Here is a 20392-nt window from a genome sequence, read left to right on the forward strand (position 1 = left end):
CTCCATAGGGCTTGCTTCACGGTGCCTGTACCCAGCACAGCCGCTGATGGATGGCAAGAACATGACAGGCTGGAGCCGTGCATGCGGAAGGGGGACAGTGTCACTGTCAGCACGCTCCGCTGTAATTCAGTGAAGCTGGCTTATCAAAACCCTAGGAAAATCTGTATCAGGGCCAGTCACAGTAATCAGCTTGTCTCATGGGCTTTGTGATCAACCTTTCCTTACTGAAGCCGGGTTGGTGCTTCTTTCTCCTCCAGCAGAGGCAAATGTAAGGCTGTGTTCAAAAGCCCTGAAGATGCATAGGAGTCTGTGCATGCTGCTGCAGGTACAGGAGCAGGACAGATGGCAGCTTGCAAAAGTGCTCTGCATTCTCAAAACAGTAGTTCTGCTGGCCTGTTAGGCTTATGGTGTATTCAGAGCTTGGATGTGGTCTTGAGGAAGATGCTACTGTAGCTAAATAAGTGCATGCAGCAGGCCCTGCTGTGGATGGCAAGGACAAATATGGGTCTGGATCTACAAAGGGCTTGTGGTGCCTCTTAAATATCATCCAACTGCTAATCAGGTTCAAAATCTAGGTGCTAAAAATCTTTGCAAACCTTCGTGGAGGCCACCATGGTCCTCAGAAAATAATTTCTGCTGGACAAGTCTGCAGAGCTGCTACTTCCTTTGCCACAGTCTGTCTTGCTGACAGTGCCCAGGCTGGAGATACGTTCTGGATACACACATCGGCATGAGCCCTGTGAGACCCACTGCCACACACTGAGAGCTCAAGTTAACAGTGGAACCACATGGGCTGTTCCTCATCGTTTCCTGCTGACCTGCCTTGGTGGGTCGTGCTTGGTGCGTGCATTTCTGTAGGTACGTACCTCCTCCTTGGTGCACCGCAAAAGGGAAAACACTATGTGAGGACACACTATGGGGAACTTGAGTGTAACCTGAGGAAGCCCTGGTCATTAATGAGCAGCAGTCTACAGTGAAATTTTGATACAGGGTTTCTAGTAATAGAGGAGTATGCATTTGTTACAGGATGTTTTCTGCTTATTTACTCTTTGTGAATTCTCTGGCTGCTAATTTTAAAACTACTGTGGAAAACTATTAACACCATCAATGAGCCATATGAATGAAAATGGTGATGGCCTCTTTAGAGTTTAATGTAGCTTCTCTGGTTGATAAGAAATGAGAAACCCACAAGGAAGAGCTCATTGCTTGCAGTTTCTTCTTCTCAGTCCCCAGTTCTTGGGGTCAAATTTATTCATAAAGGCCTAAAATTTATGATGGGATGGCTCAGATTTTAAAAATGTGTGCAAATGTTTCATCCAAGCTCTGGATTAGCTGGGCAGTGTCCACATTGCAGGTCATGCCAAGGGGAAGATAATTCAGTGTTTCAAAAGGGGCCTTACATGGTTATTCACTGACTCCTCCCCCAGCCCCCTCATGAAGATTCATGGACAGAAAAGTATAACATAAGCTCAGAAATGATGTGCATGCTACCTTATAGTCCTAATTAAATGCCAATGATATAAAAGAACACTTATTTACATATCTAAATCTCATTCTCCTACAGGCCCTGCAATTCCTGTTGGAGTGGATGTGCAAGTTGAAAGCTTGGACAGTATTTCTGAGGTTGACATGGTATGTAATCCTTTTTTAAGCCGTTATTCCTAGTCATAAAAAGTTCCTCCCACTTGAAACCCATGGATTTCAAATTATTGGTCAGATGAAAGTAATGTCAGCATTTGGCAAATTCGGAGAGGCTGATACTCAGAACTAAAGGCTTGATAAAACCAGGTGATCAAAGGCTTATCTCTGTGTGTTTGGAAAAAGATTAAAAGTATGAAGGAAAAAGAGTCCTTTAATGGGAGAATAATCAGTGCTACGAAGGATCTATCACAACCAAAAATATAAACAGCTGCGTATGAAGGTTTGAAGGTATATCATGAGGTTCACATAAGCTGCACTTACTGCAAGAGTTTTCCTCCTTAGGGAACCATTTGTTTTAAATGCATGATTCTGGGAGGCACATTAGAAAATTAAGTTGGCAACATAAATAAGAAGGAGCTGCTCCTGCTTCTTCATCACTGGGAGTTACTTCACTGAGGCACATGAGTGGGAGCTGCCAGAGGGAGCCTAAACTGCCTCTGCCAAAGTGGAATTTGGTGTGGGGGAATAGTCTTTCAGTCACTGATGATGCTGTTCAGGAAATTTGCACCAAGTTCAATTGTGATTCAGTATCTTTCTTTTTTTTTTGTTAATTAAAAAAGAAGAAGAAATACATGCAGTTGTTAACCCTCAATAGGTTTCAAGGTGTTCCCAGCGAAAGGAGTGTTCACAAGCATTTTCCTGGTTTTTGTGGGTTTGGTTTTTTTTTTTAAGCTATACAAAATGGAATAAAAACATGGGAAAGAGAAGTGGAAAGGGGAACATAGAGGAGAAGAGGAAGCTTCTTAATTCCTTCATTATTCTGCCTTTTCCTCCCCGTTTTTGGGTACCTTCTCTGGTCTGGGCAAAACATGAAGACTTAAAGGAAGAGCTTTAGGCTGATCGGTTTTTACTGTGGTGCAATTACGTCTTCATTAAAAGAAGGGAGCTTGCCTGCCTGGATATTGAAAGAGAGGGTTTGGGGGGATGTGTGCAGTGAAGTGCGTGGGAAGGAGCTTCTAGTGTAGGAAACGGCTGTCGCAAGGAGACTTAGGGCTCTGATATATCAAGATAATGTTGTGGCAGCAAAAAGACCTAATTAGTGCAAGTAAATAACTTGCAATGCTTTCTCTCAGGAGCATCTGCTTTCAGCAAAAATCTTGCCTATCAGGAAGTTTAGAGGGCAGCTTTCTCTCCCTTCGTTGTAGACAGCTCCACAGTCCTATTTTCCCAGCACAGGACAAGTACTTTCCACATCAGTTGCTAATTTGCATTTGGGGTGGAGGGATGGTCTCCCAGGTCAGTCTGGGTTATGCTGGTTTGTTTTTCCAGCAGTTTTTCCCATCGTGGAGAGGAGAGCAGGCAGTAAGATGTCTGCATGGCCAAGGGAACTGGGCTGGCTGTGCCTGCACCAGGGTGCGCTCCTCAGCTCCCCACTGCAGGCAGGGCACAGCTGCAGGCAGGACTTCTTTCAAACTGCTCTGAAGGGTTAGTGGCCTTAGGAACTGGGTACCCTCAGTTGGGAAGCGTTTGCCCACCACTGATTCAACAGGCGTCTGGTGCCCCAAAGAAGCAGACTGCCCAGACTGAAGCTGGCTGCTGCTGTGTGCAGTGGTGGGGGATGCTCTTGAGTCTGCCTGGAGCGTGGCTCAAACATGAAATGTGCTGCCAAAAGTGAGGCACTTGCGTACGCTCGTTTGATATGCTTCCTGCAGGTACTATCATTCTCTCAGTTCGTTGTAAAACTTGTTTCCTAAGGGATTTTCCTACTCATGAGTGGTGGAGTAAACCCCCTTTCTCGGTTTGTAGCTCCCATGATGGAGCTGCCCAGAGGAATTCTACAGCCGCGACCTCAGGCTGCCTGGTCCTCTTGCATCATGGCTGGAGGGCTGCCCAGGGCTGGTGACCCTGAATAGCCAGGCTCATTTTTACCCCTTTTTTGACTTCTGGTGTAAATGTCACTGACTTTTAAGAAATCATCAGTTATGCCTCTTCCTTGCTTTCCTTTTTCCCAGCTCCAGAAAGCTGATGTGCTTTCCTTGTCCAGCCTCTGAGGTTGGCTTCTCCAGCCAAGTTGCAACCTCAGCCCTACCAGTAGCAGCAGTCGCTGGAAGAGCTTCTTCGGGACTGTAGCAATAAAGGGAAGGTGGCCCGTGGCCAGTAGGGAACAGGAGCTGGCAGCATCCCTGGGGAGAGCAGGGAAGCAGGCTGGGACCAGCCTGCCAAGGTGGAGACCTGCAGAAGCGTCCCTCCAGCAGATCTCTGCCATGGTCAGAGAGGGAAGTGTCCGGCCATCCTAGCCCCGTGCAGGGCAGCAAGTTGAGGGCTGGCACTGGAGAATTCTTTGACAAATTAATGAAAAGCCTATTGGCAATGCAAAGCTGTTGCATGTTCAAAAAGCAGCCTTTTGAATGGAGTCAGGTTAATCGATCCCAGCCTGTGTTGCTGCCTGCCCGGTCTTGGCAGCTGCAGTTCCCATAACCACTCACTTAATTGGGAATATAAAGAAAACAAATGTATTTGATCTCTCAACATGAGAGAGTAAATTCAGCTCCGAAAGCAGCAGCTGCCAGGTTGGGATCAACAAGCAGATGTTTTCCTTTGTGTGACTGAAGTTCCTGTCCCCTCAACAACCTTAAAAGACAGCTTTATTTAAACACTTGTACACTAGGAAAAACAGTTCCCTCGTTTGGTTGCTGTTTGCAACAATTTAGTTCTTTGGGAGATAAATTGCTTAGTGTTTAGCCTGACCATTAAGCTGATTTTGAAAATTTTTCCTCTTGAACATGCTATTGGTACCATAGCCCTTCTGCAGGGCAATGCTTCTCTTGGGGCATATTTGTATTCCTTTTAGGACTGAACATTACTGAGTACTGTAATACTTTGTTTGGGGGGTTTTGTTTTGTTTTGGCTGGGATTATTTTGTCAGGAAAATCTGTTCCCAAAGAGTATTGGTCTAGGGAAGAGACAGGAGTTGAGAGGGGAGGGATTTAATCTACCTGGTAGGAGTGAGTTTTCTTTCTGATGTTTCCTAGGTGTAGAAAGCAACACTGACAGACCTCTCTCTGGTTCTTTTCCTTTTTTTGTGAAGGATTTCACTATGACTCTCTACTTAAGGCACTACTGGAAGGATGAGCGTCTCTCATTTCCCAGCACCACCAACAAGAGCATGACCTTCGATGGCAGGCTGGTGAAGAAGATCTGGGTTCCTGACGTCTTCTTTGTGCACTCCAAAAGGTCCTTCATTCACGACACCACCACAGACAACATCATGCTGCGAGTGTTCCCTGACGGTCATGTCCTCTACAGCATGAGGTAATGGTGCTGTTACTGAACATCTCCGGGAATTCAGTGTCAGTTTTGCTCCCAGCATGTGTTTGGTGACCACCAGGACAGCTACTGCCAACCCTCCTACTCCCACTCCTGATGCAAAGCTGTTTCCAGCATGCCCAGTACAAGATGCTTTGCAGAAAGCTGCTAGAAACCTTGCTGTGAGCAGTAACAGGATAATCTCCGCCCGTGGGAAGCATTCCCCTAATTCTTTGCAGTCAGAGGAGGGCTTAGTTGAGTGGGAATGTTTGTCCCAGGGTCAACGTGTGATTAAACCGGAGGCTGCTGATATACCAGATGGTGACCTCTATAATTATCCTATTTTGCTTCCTGTTTGTCTAGAATGTTTTTTTTGTTTGGGTTTGGGCTTTTGGGTTTTTTTGACATTTGCATGTTGATGTATAAGTTTAAGTTTATTGAAGCTGAAATGGCAGCATTAAAGACAGTAGTCCCTGGTTTTCTAGCAGGTTTGTTGGCTGGAAGAATCCCGAGGCACATCTGTCATCACCTAAAGGGTTACCCAGCCTGCGGGTGTACAGAGCTCATGACCGTGGATTTGCAGGGTTCTGTAATACTCAAGGACATGGAAGCTTTGTTCTCTAAACTTGTCTACCTTATTACAGATTCCAAAAATGCCACAAAAATCACCACTAGCAAGTAAATACCACAAAATCGCCACTAGCAAATATGATTAATAAAGTGAATATATATATCATGCTGTTGCAAATTACGGTCAGCGATCAATAATATAGCATCAATAAATTGTATAGCAATGGCCAATAACAGCAGTAACCAAGAAGGTATATACTATTACAGGTTACTACAAACTTATTATTAGTGGAGCAACTCATCAACAATATAACAGAAGATATACTGATAGATTGCTTACATGGATATATAATACTGGTATCAAGTGACACCATCATCAAGTGAACCAGATAATGCCACGGGTGGGAGGACAAACAGAAACAACCCCAAAAGTGGGTCCAGAAAGAGGACCAATGAGACAATAGGCAGAGTTTCACTTCAGAGATACTCTACATCACGGAGTCCGGAGTCAGCCTGGTGTCCCCAGTGAGAGTCCAAGAGCTGGCAGAAAGTTCATGCAGCAAATTCAACCTGTTTAGGAATGGAAAACTACATGCAGTACGGGAAGTCCTCAGAGAGAGAGGGTCTATTTTGAACAAAAATTAAGTCCTCCTTATACCACAGAGACGTAAGAGGGTGTAGGACACCACCACTTTGAGCAGCTAATAGGTGCTGTTAATTTCTATTTTTCACCTGGAACAGCTAATAGACGATGATGGTTTTTGTTCTTTCAGACCATTTTTTTCCCCAGACAGTTTCCACCTTTTAAGACAATAAGTTGCAGTTGCAGTCCCTTGGTTTTGCACATATCAACGATATCTCAGGATGTGTCAGGTTTCTAGGTATGAAGCTTCACTTCAAAGAGGCTGGCTGCGCTTCTCAAGGATGCTGCAGCTTCCCAGGCTGGCAGGCCTTTTTCTGTCTGTATTTTTCAGCAGATATTTTGTTTTGCTCAGTAATTTTCCCTTTCTAACCAGCCCACCTTTACAGCTGCTCACATCAGCATCCCAGCAGATTTCATTTCTTTCAGAAGAATGCAAAAAGAGATGCAGATTAAAATACACCACGAGAGAAGAAAAGCTTAAGAGCTCAGACAAAAGACCATTTCCCCAAGACAGGAGGTGTGCTCTCAGTGTATAGTGACCTTTGAATGTTTTGTAACACAAGCATTTCTGTTCTAAGATCTTCTGGAACTTATTCACTTAAGTTATTGTAAAATAATTTTCAAAAACGGGGAAAGGTTTTTTTATAAAGTTTGATTCAGGAGGCGATTTCTCTTTGAAGAATGAGCATAGTGGGTGATATTGTCCCAAGCAGGACAATATCCCACTAAACCAGGGGGCTCTAAGATTCACTGGTTTCATAGTCCAAATACAATTCTACTGAATTTATTTAAAAAAAACACTGGGCAAATTATTAAAACCACAAAGAAACCTCTGTGTATGTAAGCAAGAGAGGATGCACCATATGGCCATTTAATTTTGCCTGGTCTTAATGATGAAAATCCCATCCTGACCGAACACTTAGGAACACTTTCTCTGTTCTGAACACACTTAATAAATCCATTTATTGCATGAAAGGTCTGATTACTCACACTTAACTAAGCACCTGAAGATGGTGTCTAGTTTTTTAGAACTGGATGAGGATGAAGGTGCCACACAGCAGGAGAGACAAAAAGGAGGAAGAATGAAGAAGGGTGTTAGATGTAAGCTTGGGTCAGCACTGAGGGGAGAAGAGCAGGAGGAGGGTAGCAACCTTCTCTACAGATTGTAACTGAATATCAGTTTCCATTGCCCACATCCCACAGTTCTCGTGCACTGAAGCCAGCATCACACCACTAGTTAGAAGTGCTCAACAGCCAAAATGAAGGAACGAGTATTTTTAATGGAAAACATTAACTCTGCTCAGGTCTGCTCATTTGCTCACATGCAGAGTTTTTACTTTCAAAGTTTTCTGTGAGCTGTCAAGGAGTTGATGTGACTTTCTAATGTTACCCCGTGAGAGAGAAGGATATGAGTAACTACAGCTGGCTGCATAAGAGTTAAATGGATAATTTTGTTCATAAAATCCAAGGCGAACAAGAATCTGTGTGATATTTGGGCCTGGTAGTGTTTAGGACACTCAGAACTTGATCTGGCTGCCCAAGCATGGCTGTCCAGTGGTGTTGGAAATGTTCTCCAAGATGTCTCAAGATGTCTGGAGCTATATGCATGGGGTTGGCCCTGGGCTTTGGTTGAGGAACATCTTATGGATAGGCTGAGTTTCTGTGCTGCCCCTGACTAATAAATTGTTAATGACCACAGGTTGTGCCACAGTTTAGGTGACCCAGAGGAAATAAAATAGCACATGTAATGAGACTGAGTTATGCAATGTTTAAATGCTACAAGCAAGTATGGGAGGTCATTTCTACAATATACCTTCTGGACCATATCCCCAGAAAGCTTGTTTATGTTTAGCTCATATGGAAAAATTCTGCTCTGGTTTTAGTGTCAAAATGAACAGCATGTAATTTTCAGGGGTGATGAGCGCATAGGTCAGAGTAGGATTTGGATCACAATCCCTTGAACAGAAGAAAAGTTATCAACATCTGCAATGAATCTAGAAAATGGTCGGCCTCTGAAATGACGACTCACAGCTGATTTGCCCATACTAAATCAGGAGCTCCACTGCAAATCTGTCCACAAGGGAAAGTTCAGTGACCCACTGGAAGACTTGTTGCATAATGTTGTGCACAACTGGACTCATTTAAAAACATGAGCTGTGATGTTGCAGCTCTTTAGCTACGACATGAATTTAACAAAGGCAAGTCTCACATGCTGAAAATCAGCTGCACCCATTTTACACACCCTGCCCCAGAAATACATTCCCCAGATTAAAAGAAATTGATCGAGGACTGAAAGAAACCGCTTTTGCCGTACTATTACTCCATATACTGGAGGAATTTTCTGGCTTGCCATAAAGTTGCCGTAAAGTTGGTTGTGTTCCTTAGGTTTGGTTCATTGTTGAGGGTGACTATGGAGGGAACAGAGCAATGAGGAAACCTTAATCAAACTGGACATAAGGCAAACTTAAAATGTAAATGGTTATTTTAAGTTGTTATTTTATGTTGTTGTCTTGTAAAGAAATAGGTGGATATAAAACATGGTAGAAGTATCCATACTGACATTATTTTTACCACAATGTCCAAGATTGTATTTTGGTTTCCTGATAGGTATTGAAATTACAGCTTTCTTTGGAGTGTCTGTATAGAATCCATCTCACTTGGGCTTGGAGGATTGGTAGGCATTCTCCTGGGGATTTTATGTTAACATTATGTATAATTGCTGTCTTTTAAGCTGCAGAATGATTTATCTGTGTTAACATTCTCCCTTCACTGCTCCCCATAGAAACCAACCTTTCTCATTTTCGACTTCTAGGATCACAGTGACAGCAATGTGTAACATGGACTTCAGCCACTTCCCTCTGGACTCTCAGACGTGTTCTTTGGAGCTGGAGAGCTGTACGTTGTATCTGTGTTTCTAGCTAGACATGCTCCATAGCTGGCTGCACACACATAGACTGGACACATTTCAGATTACAGTCTATTTTAGAGCTGAAAAAAGTTCACCAGAATTACTGGGAGTCTTTCTATTGACTTACTGTATTATGTATCTAGCCCTTACGTTGCAAGACAAGGGAATTTGCAAGGAAAGTGCCCTTGTATGAATTTTAGTAGACGACACTTCAAAAACAAAGGCAAACAGAAATGTTCAACATATAGCAGTTCTCAGCAGCCCGCTGATGAGAAATCTGGGGGAGAAGTTTTGCTCTGTTCACTGCTTCTGACAGGAAAGTGCTGCTTTCAAGTGTCACGGTAAAAAGTTGAGTGTAATGATCATTAATTTTCTCTAAATTTCATCACCAGTTTGGTTTATGTATGATATAATCCCGATCCTGCAAACGCTGACTTGGGCTCGGTTTCTTTGGGAAGGAGTTATTCTGCAGAGAAATTGATTTGAACAGTAAGATTTTCATGGTTGTTCTGTAAGTTTTCTCCAGGGTGCGTTAAGACTAACATCTAATTATTTTGAGGTCCTCCCAGCTTTTTAACTGAAGTTTTCCTCTACAAACAACAGAATCATGGAATCATAGGGTAATTTAGATTGGGAGGAGAGTTTTAGGTTGGTCTTGAGGTCAGCTGCTCCAATACCCTTCTCAGAGCAGGGAGATTTAGAGTAGGTTGCTCAGGGATCTGTCTGGTTGGGTTTTGAACAGCTCCAATTGTAATGGTGGCTCCACAACTTTTCTCTGCAACCTGTTGAAATGTTTGTCAGCTCTCATCCTGAAAAAGCTTCCTTTTACCTTTCCTTTTATCAGTTAGCAATTACTTGTCTATGGTTTTTGATATGTGATGTTCAGAAAAGTACCATTCTAGCTGTCATTTCATCAGTGTGGAGTAAAAAGACGATGTGCATCCCTGCATCAGGATGACCTGAATTTTTGTTGTTGTTGTTGTTGTCGTCATGGTATATCATATGGCAAGATCTTTTTAACTCACTGTTAGCAAACTTATTTGTGGCATTAGTTCATGCCAAAGATGCCTTTGTATTTGTTACTTTTGTCTAGATCTATTAACCTTTGCTTTCCCTCCAAGCTAAAGTCACATCACATTGTGTTTCTTCTTTCCCTAAGATGCTTACACTGATGAAGATCTGATGCTGTATTGGAAAAATGGGAATGAATCTCTGAAAACTGATGAAAAGATTTCTTTGTCTCAGTTTTTGATACAAAAATTCCACACTACATCAAGACTGGCTTTCTACAGTAGTACAGGTATGGCCTTTTCTGATTTAATGCTCTTGCTAAAGCCAATGCTGTATTAACTACTTGTGAGAAAGCTCTTGGGATTATATGTCACTGAAGTGTAGTCTTCACAGTCTGGACAATACATGTTTTGAAAGACCAGTTTCTCTTTTCACTACCCTTTAGAAATAAAGAATCAAAAGACAGATCTTGTCCTGTGCCTACCATCCAGGCTGTTCTCACTGATTCTGGCTTTCCTCCTCCTCAAAGGCTGGTATAATCGCCTCTACATAAACTTCACTTTACGCCGACACATCTTCTTCTTCTTGCTCCAAACCTACTTTCCTGCCACCCTTATGGTCATCTTGTCCTGGGTGTCCTTCTGGATCGATCGCCAAGCAGTTCCTGCCAGAGTCTCTTTGGGTGAGACCTTCTCTACAGATTGTAACTGAACATCGGTTTCCATTGCCCACATCCCACAGTTCTCGTGCACTGAAGTCAGCATCACGCCACTAGTTAGCAGCATTCAACAGCCAAAATGAATGAACAAGTATTTTTAATGGAAAGCATTAGCTCTGCCGTGTTCTACTCATTTGGATGAGACCAATTGCAACAAGCCATGACTGCGTGAAAATCTTTGAACGTGAAAGTTTTGGCAGGAAAGGGAACTCTTCATTTCTATGGTTAAAGATACTGGGCAAGCAAATGTTTGTTTTATCTGTTGATTAATATAATGTAAAACTTGCGGTATGCCTTAAGTCCGCCATCGCTGAGCAGTCCTCCTGATCTATACTTAGCTAACAGAAAGGGCTGTTGTTGTTTTAAAACTAAAGTTGGGCAGAGAAGAGAGGTTTCAGTATTTGAGTCAGTGAATAGAAGTTTTTCCCTGTTGTCCAGTCCTGCAGTTCTGAGACACACCTTGCCATCAGTGAGGGTAGAGTTTCACAGGAGTTTAGGCACCTACAGGGAGTTAAAGGCTTCTGTTACAATTTTCAAGAGTGCCTTTCATGAGCAGGATCCTGCCATGTCCCAGCTGCCACAGTGGGTGTCCCAGCCCAGGTATGTCTTCCCAACCACCTGGCACTGGTGCTGTGGCCACTGGCTTTCTCCAGGCTGCCTGGAGGGTGCCCATGTAGCAACACCTTCACAAAGCAGGGAAAGAAGGACAGCAAGGGACCCAGTCCTATCAGCACCTGCAGACTTAGGTGTCCCTCCATCTGGTGTGACCCTAGGGACACTCAGGACATCTCTGTAACATCAGGCCTCAGACAACAGTGGGGCAGTGAAGGGAACACGGATTACCTCTCACATCTGCAATGCTGAAGATGAGAGGCCACCAGCCCCAAGGTGAGGCAGACGGGTTTCTCCTCTCCCAGGGGCGCCTCACACTGAGGGTCCAGTGTTTTTCTGGGGTAGGGAGGTCTCTCATTTGAGGGAGTAGGAAAGTGAAGAAGGAGCTGCTTGAAAATCCTTCACACACCAATCTGCCTCTCTGGACATTTAAAACTCATCAGGAAGGGCTTTGTCTATGTCAGGAGTGGAGGAATTTCATCCAGCTGAGCATAAAAAGAGCTGATTTGTTTATCACTCCATGCATAGGATAAAGGAAGGCAAAAATGTAATAGGAAAAATCTTTGAGTGTTAGTGTGTAAGGCTTCAAATACTAAAAGCATAAGCCCAGTGTTTTAGCCCCACAGGTCTGTCTCACTTAGAGAGCTATGCACTGCAGCAAACACAAGAGAAGACGCAGTTGAGAGTCTGCTCCACTGAAAGAAATGTGTTCAGTGGATATTATTTAAAAAAAAAACAACCTAAATCCTACTCAAAAGTGGACAACAGTAGATGTGCAGTTTTGAAATGGCTGAAGTAGGTGTGAATGCTTTTTGGCTCTGTTTTCTCTATTTAAGTGGCTTTGGGAACTGGTAAATATTTTTCTCTCCATGACAATCCAACCAAAGTATATACTAGTTTGCAGGATTTTATCTGTATTTGACTAAATATATATACACATATTCACACACATATCTGTATATAAACGTAAATACATACGTGTTTGTAAAAACATACACATGTACACATCTATGTATATAACACAATGGCAGTTGTTCAAAGATTTTTGATTGCCACAGCCTGAACTGTAGACAAATATTCCTAGAGGTAAGAACATAAAGCCTTTGTTTTCATTGTTCCATGCAAAACATTTTATCATTATTGCATGTCCCTTTTCAGATCAGTGCTTTAGATCAATTCCTCTTTAGCTGTGACCAAAAGTCAATACTAGGTTGCTTTCTGGCAGTGCCTGTAACACAGACTGGTACAGCTAGGAAACAGGGGTCCTTGTCACCACTGGTCCTAGCAGACCTGACTCTAAGCACTTTGTTAAAACCCTAGAGGTTAAGGAGGGAGTTAAATGTTTTTCATAGCAAAATGATGGCTGCTCTGTTGCTCCTCAAAACTGAACCTATCATGCGCACAGAAGTGCAGGCAGTGGACCAGTTCTGCATTGGCAGGAGAGATGCTTATCACAAATTTATTTCATGTCTAACATCTTTTAGAGCATCATGTAGAGCATAATTTCTGTTTTTCTTGAGGCAAAAGCCTTAGGGACTGTATCAGTCAATAACATTTATTTCTCTTGCTTCTTTCCAGGGATAACCACCGTGCTGACCATGTCTACGATCATCACTGGGGTGAACGCCTCCATGCCTCGTGTTTCCTACATAAAAGCAGTGGACATTTACCTGTGGGTCAGTTTTGTGTTTGTCTTCCTCTCAGTGCTGGAATATGCAGCAGTGAATTACCTGACTACGGTGCAGGAGCAGAAGGAGAGGAAACCGCGGGACAAGGTGACGAAAGCTTTTGTTTTGTCGATCCATTTATTCCTTTTTTTCTTACAGCTAATCTGGTCTTTATATTGACTGGTTTATGTCTATAAACGGGAAAACACTGACATCCGTGTGTATAACTGCATCTGTTTAGCTGCTGCACCTCAGGCTGAATTGCTAACACCAGAAAAGCAGGAGGTGGTCTCATGGGTCTTCCTAGAAACATCAGAGAAGAGGAGAGTGTGATCTGAACTGGGAAAGACTGCAACCTGGAACTGTGTGGGGATGACAAGAGGGGAAAGTATAAAATCTGATACCTCTCTGCAGCTGCTAAAATTACTGCATTTTTAAGCTAAAGGTGTTATTCAGAGCAAATTAATTTCCCCCCTCTACAGTCACTCTGGAAACTGAATTCAATGGACGTAATAGTGGTTAACCAAATACAGAGAACAGTCAGCCAAGTTTATGCTTGCACTTTTTAATGTGCTCTGAAAAGTCTTATCCTGCATCCTTCGAGTTTTTCAAGACCTGGCCAGACAGAGCCCAGAGCAGCCTGGCCCTGCTGTGAGCAGGAGATAGGACTAGGTACCTCCTGAGGTGTCTTCCAGCCTGAATTATCCTACAGACCTGTGAGCCCTTCTTCTTTGTAATTAAACAAAACACCATCACCTTTTGAACACTAAGGCTTGGGACCAAATTTCTGCCGTCCCCACGCACCCAGAACATCACCATCTTTTACAGCTTCTTTTTTCCCATTAGAAACTCCCCATGTTAGTTCACAGGTAATATTGGTCATCTACTGCCTTTGACTCATGGAGAAATTTGTATCAGCCTTTCAGAAATGCCAGTGCAGACATCAACTTTCATGCGATTTGACCATGATATTTCCCTCTCTGAACTACTCTGTTGGCTTTGTGTGCCCTTCTCTTCCCCTTGCACTCCTTCCTACGACTTCCTTGAAGTTCAGAATAGACCACCTACCAGCCCAGTAGCTTTCCTAGTTGCCATTTCTTCAAAAAATTCAGTTAGATACATTTTAAAAAGCAATTGGAACAAGTGCAACAGACTCCTGTGACAAAATTTTACATCTCCCCAAGGCCTTCACAACAGTTGTCTGCAATACAAGGTGGAGATGCTCTGTGCAAGAACGAGTCACGTGTGCCTTACTTGCTGCACGTGAACAGTGGCCTGTGGCCTTTTAGCCAGCCCTGCTCAGATTTCCCAGGCCCAAAGAAGATAGTGTCTTGACAGTACACAGGAAATAACAAAAATCATCCTTGCTAGGTTCAACTTGCCTAGAATAAACCTGTACATTTTTAAAAGACGAAAAACCCTCTCCATTGTCTTTAATTATATTGGAGGGATGAAATGAACTTGAAAGGCTTTGTTACTGTTCTGTTAGGTTTTCAGGAATGTTTTTCTACATCCACCAATGGCATAGCTTGTTATTTGTATCACAAATCTGCCCTTTGTGGAGTCTTGTGTATTGAATTCTATATTCAGCAAATGCCTTTTTACTACACAAGGTAAAATATTCTACCCGGTCTTCAGCATGTGACAATATTAATCCTCAGTGGTGGTAATGGGAACAGAGATAACAACAGCATTATTTGGGGAGATTGTGGCAAAACGTAGGTGAGTGCTCTTGAAGAAGCAAAAGAGACATTTCTCCCTGTAAATGTAGGTCTTGTCATCCAATGCTGCTCCCCTATGAAAGACCCAAAAAATCCTAATACAAATATGTTAGACTGCCCAAAGAAGATCTCTATGTTATGTCTACATTAACAAATTAAATGTGCTGGGGACCAAGGCTGATGGGCCTGGAGTATCTAAAACTAAACCTTCTCTCCCTCAAAATCAGAGTGGTTGCTGTGAACTACCTGTGGCAAATGGTCTGTGGCCCCTGTTTATTCCCAAACCACACATGGGAACTTTCTGGTGCTTGTTGGCCTGGACAAAATTCCAGCCAGAGAGACAGTTCTGACATGCTAATATTATTGTCAGCTGAGTTCCTGTGCCCAGGGAGGCTCTTTGGCAGTGCTTAATTTATTAGGGTAGACATAGACTAAAATTGCTGCAGGGTGAAATCACATGATGTACTTCTGCATGTATGTGCCTATGTGAAGATGGGTGTAATTTAAGACTTCATGGAGGTGGGTTTCTAGTATGTTAGGCTCTGTTGTCCATAGGGGTGACTGTCATCACATGTGCATGAAACCATGGGAACTGTAATTTGACCTGGGGGCTAAGAGTAAATCTGCAGAGTTGCTTTCTCTGCTGGGTCCTGCAGCATGGCTTATTGCCATTAACCCCTTTCCCTTCCACCCAACCACCATCTCCTGGACCTGTCATTTGATGATGAAGAGCCTGATGTAATTCTTCCCTGTGGGTTTTTTTTGTATTTTTTGTTTGTTTGGGGGTTTTTTGCCTTTTATTTTTTCTTTTTTTTGAAGTACACCTGCTTAGTATAAAATATGTCTTAAAACCCAACTGCTGTTCAGCTGTACCAATGGAGTGCTCCAGAAATATTCCGAGAGTGATGGACCTAACAAGTAGAGCAAACAGACTACAAACTTGTCATGTTTTTCTGCACACATTCTGCTGATACCAAATCATTTGGTTATGACTAGAATAGAGAGAGCAATTTTTAAGTTGATTTTAGGGTTTTCAGTCAGCAATGTGATCTGTTGGTTAAATGATTTGAAGAAAAAGCCTTGAGTGCAGAGTTTTCCAATGCCATTCTGAATATTACATATTCAGGTATATATACAATTTATATATATATATATATATACACACAGGTTCTAGATCTTTTTGTATAATATATTTAATTATTTTAGCTGAGGTTATCCTTGAAAACAAGTCCTTGGAAAACCCATGCATTAAAGTGGGTGGAGGATGGAATAGGGGGCAAAGTATTAGTCAGTAAGGAAAGCAGTCTGTGGGGAATCAGAGGCAGGAACCCCTAGCAGAGATGAGGTTTTGGAGCCCACTTTCATTGCATGCAAATATGTAATCCTTATTACTGGGACAGAAGACCTGCATATTTTAAACTGTAGAAGACAGTATTTGCTATTCAAAATTCTACCTGTATTCAGTGTTTTTTTAAGACTTGTGGGATGCATGCTGGTGCTACTGAAATCAATGCAGGTTTTGACATTAACTTCAACAGAGCTGGGATTTTACACGAGGCTTTGAACTGGTCCTCTCCTTGGTTTAAAATCAGATTTACAAAGAAAACGTGTATTTGTGAAACCAGAACTTGGCTCTTTTTTTGTTTTCCATAACATCTACTGGATAAGCCATTTCCAGAGATAAAACTGCATCTTGTCCTTGAATATTTATAAACACAAAGACTGCAAAATAAGGGCTCTCAAGAGACCAAGGCTGAACAGAGCTAGCTAAGAAAATATTTTGGTTAGTTTTTATGTCTGCTAAAGCATCTTTCTAATCTTTTTTGGAAGCTGCTTGTCCAAGCAGTGTAGCTAAACCGTGTCTCTTCCTTTTGGAACACAAGCAAAAAAAATAAAATTGACTTTTTTGTTCAAAGAGAAGCTTGCAGTATCTCAGCTAAAATTTCAAGCTCAACTATTTGCAAGCTGTCTGTTCATAGAAATGCATCATTTCTGTTGCTAATGTGTTCTTCCAGTGTTCAGTTATATTTCTTGTTTATGTTCCTAGTTTCCATGTACATGTGGAATACCTCATTCGAAAACTATGATGCTGGATGGAAACTACAGTGAATCTGATGCCAACAGCCTGGCAGGATATACAAGAAACCAGATGGTTCCAGAGGAAGAAAAACAAGAAAAGATTGTTGTGCATTTAGCTATGAGCAATGAATCTAGTTCATCAAGGAAGAGAGGCCTGAAGGGCCATGTGGGCTTGCGCATCATCCAGAACACTCACGCGATTGATAAATACTCAAGATTAATATTTCCAGGCACCTATATATTTTTTAATTTGATATATTGGTCTGTCTTTAGCTAAGCATGCTGGCACAGCAGTGACTGAAGCAGAAGACATTTGCAAAACTCCCTTTTGTTGGTTCTTTTTCAGCCTAATCTGGATGCAAAACTAGAAAACTGGTTATTTTATTGCTTCTTTGGAGGGTAAAGGGGAGGACATGTCCTCCAGTGGGCAACTTCATGCACAGGCTTTATGGAAGACCCTGCTGTGCTGATTGCTTTCCAACCCACACCTCAGCTCCCATTTGCTTTACAATACACGTTGTTTCTCATACTTGAAAATATGTGCTCACCATTCACCCCAAAGGTGCTGCATGTTCATTTGGGGCCAGCCACGCTCATGGTGCCTGCTGTGCAACGGACAACCAGGGGCAGTGCTCACATGGTCTGTCAGGGATTAGACAAATGCAACTTGCAAGGGGAGGTCTGGACAGTGCATCTCCTGTAAGGGAACTGAACGAGGCCTTTCCTTTTCAAAACCTCTGCTTTTGAGCAAATCCTTTTATTTTTCTTTGTCATATGAACATCATATTTCTTTCCATTGGTTTATGAAGGAAACCTCCTTTTAGGGTCCAAATTCTGCTTTCTCTGGATAGGACCTCCATCGATACCAGTTGACTGGCCAGGATCAACAGGGTTGGTTACAGAGTGCAGGTGGTATGTTTGCGTTGGTAGTAATTTTTTTCCAGATTAGAAGTAAGGAGTGATGATGAAGCAGAGTAAAGAAGACCACAAACTCACATAATATGGCTCCCAGTGTACATGGGTAAGGAAAACAAGGAGGTTTAGGCGTGTGTTCTCCATATAGCTTGAGCACAGTACATGATATGTGGCACCTGCCCTCTAAAATGAGAGAGGAAGCTGATGTGTAGCACATACAGTCCATACATGGTGAATGGACAGTGTGTCTGGGACCATCACTTTCTCTCTCCAGGAGCAGAAAACAGTGTTGAGGGCAGCACTGGTGGCTTTCAAGGATTTTCCTCAACCCTGTGAGGAACCTATATATCCCAGTGTGCCTCTCCCAATCAATGCATTGTCCTTCTGTTCAGGCATTTTGGATCAAAAGGGAGAAGCATCTGCCAGAACCTCTCTCTGCAAAACCTAGGCATGTCAGAGATTAAATGGCCAAGAATAATACTGTGGGATTCAATGAGACCCTGTCTGGCCTTGGGCTCCAAGGTCGATATAAGACCTTTGACGCTGCTGCAAAGCACCATAACAAGCTTCTGTGCTTAGTATTTCATTTTTCATCCTGTGATATCTCCCTTTCCTTTGCTAACAATGCTGACTGAAAAACCCAAATGTAGAAACATGATAGGAACAAGACAATGATATCTGGGTTTGTGTGCTCCTTGTTTTTAGAAAACACTGTGACTTTTTGGCTGTGGTGGAGATTATGTTCACCAAAACATTTGGTTGCCAAGCTGAAACTCAACGGGGTGGGCAGAACCTGAAGCATGAAAATTGGGACTGAGGTTAAAAGCTGACTCAATGATAAGATTAAGGTATACATCTGACTGGGGTTGGGCCCTGAAGATTCAGATAAAACACATAAATAAAGAAAAAGCAAACAAAAATACTAATAAAACTGTAACTGTTGACGTGTGAAATTTTCTGCTTACCATAGCAGTAATCCTTATGTCCTAAATCTCAAGTGATGTAGAAGATGGCATGGCAGTGTCAACTCCAGGCTGTCAACAATACCCAGGTTTTCTCTTGTGCCTCAAATATTGCTGCCTAAGTCACGCTGATGGTTGCACTGACTTACTGGAAACAAAATTGATGAGAGGAACTAAAATTAACTGTGTTCCCCTTTCATCAGCCACGTTAATAACTGACATGAATGGAGTTCTGCCTGGTCATAAAAGTAAGAAAATACAGCCCTGAAATCAGCTGCAAGAGGAGGAGCCATGGAAGGACAGTGTCTGGAAAGGATTGCCCTGTATCCCAGCCTGCCACTTCTCTCCTGAGCCACCAGGGCATTTACTACACAATGCTCATGGAGCTGAAACCTGGATACATCTCACATCGACAGGTGGATATATACTACAATGAAGACATAAAAAATAATAAAGTAGTAGCCTGCTCACCTTTTGAGAGTTTAAAGCCTGGACATAACAGTGTGCATTCTTCAGCATTAACAGTTTTGAGTGTAAAACAGGAACCAACGCTGCGGCTGGCAGCAGGACAGTGTAGCGAAGGGACCTTTGCTGGTGGAAGGAAGCAGAACTGCACCATGAAGTCACCAGTGCAGGGAGTGAGAGACTCAGTGCCCCCTGTTTTGCCAGTCTTTTTGCGTTACCTGTGGCACGTGCCATTTAACCTCCCAGTGCCTCGTCTCCTCCGTCTGGAAAGTGGGGACCAATAACATTTACCTACCTCATGAGGTGCCGAGGGGCTTAACTTGCTTAACTAGCACGTGTGTGGGGCACGGTTATGATTTCCAAGCAGGTCAGTGGGAATCCAAAGGTTACCAGTGAGTTCTGCAAATGTGTCCTCTGAATCAGTCTGGCTGGAAGAAAGCGGGTGTCATCTCCCCCTCCTTACAATGATATTAAGCCAGGTAACTCCCCTGCATTATAATAGTATTAAAGCAGAGATAAATGTAGCTCAACAGCCAAAAAGTGAGCACTGCCAATGACTAATACCTCCTGGCGTACAGAAAAAAAGAAAAAAAGTCTTAGTGCTTTATTTTGCCATTTGTTTTTATTACATCTCCTGTTCCCTTAGAAGTTATGTGGCGACAAAGACAGTCCTTTAGATCCTATCATCTCTGTACTAGTGCTGCCTGTAGTTTAAATGCTAGCAAATAAACAAATTTTGGAGAGGCTACCTTACTGTTATTTTATATGCATGTGTACATAACTGATAGAGATTGATGTCTGTTTCTACCAGACACAATTATACAGCATGTAAAGCTATCAAGGATGGTATTTTTCCATTAAAGGGAAAAAAAAATCTCAATCTTAGGCACCACTTACACTTATTATTCATTAAAACAATAGATGAAAAGTATAGATGCAAATAAGCCCAAGACATCTCCTTCAGGCAGTGTATGAATTGTATTTTTCTGCTTATTAAGAGGAGAGTGGCTAGGCAGGAAGCTAGAACAAATATTTGGAGTGTGGTATTGAGAATGTATGTCACCTTGCATCCTCCCTGGATTACAAGAGGCTCCATGAGCACCGTCTAACCAATGTTTTGAGAAATAGTGCCTGAAACTAGGCTCTGAATACTGATTGATGAGTATAATGTAAT

The 20392-nt window shown here is 42.6% G+C and overlaps 1 protein-coding gene across 1 annotated transcript in view; it reads left to right on the plus strand.

Moving 5' to 3' along the window:
* GABRR2 (gamma-aminobutyric acid type A receptor subunit rho2) overlaps positions 1-19964 on the plus strand; it is a 39383-nt gene extending 19419 nt beyond the window's left edge. Inside the window, exons 3-9 of the mRNA XM_064447643.1 lie at positions 1565-1632; positions 4730-4953; positions 8973-9055; positions 10228-10368; positions 10609-10761; positions 12988-13184; positions 16845-19964. Of these exons, the coding sequence (XP_064303713.1) occupies positions 1565-1632; positions 4730-4953; positions 8973-9055; positions 10228-10368; positions 10609-10761; positions 12988-13184; positions 16845-17153 (1175 nt within the window). The 3' untranslated portion in view covers positions 17154-19964. The remainder of the gene's footprint in view (positions 1-1564; positions 1633-4729; positions 4954-8972; positions 9056-10227; positions 10369-10608; positions 10762-12987; positions 13185-16844) is intronic.
* The last annotated feature ends 428 nt before the right edge of the window (positions 19965-20392 follow it).

The sequence above is a fragment of the Phalacrocorax carbo genome, chromosome 3 (assembly GCF_963921805.1).
Source record: "Phalacrocorax carbo chromosome 3, bPhaCar2.1, whole genome shotgun sequence".
In the NCBI taxonomy this organism is placed as follows: Eukaryota; Metazoa; Chordata; class Aves; order Suliformes; family Phalacrocoracidae; genus Phalacrocorax; species Phalacrocorax carbo.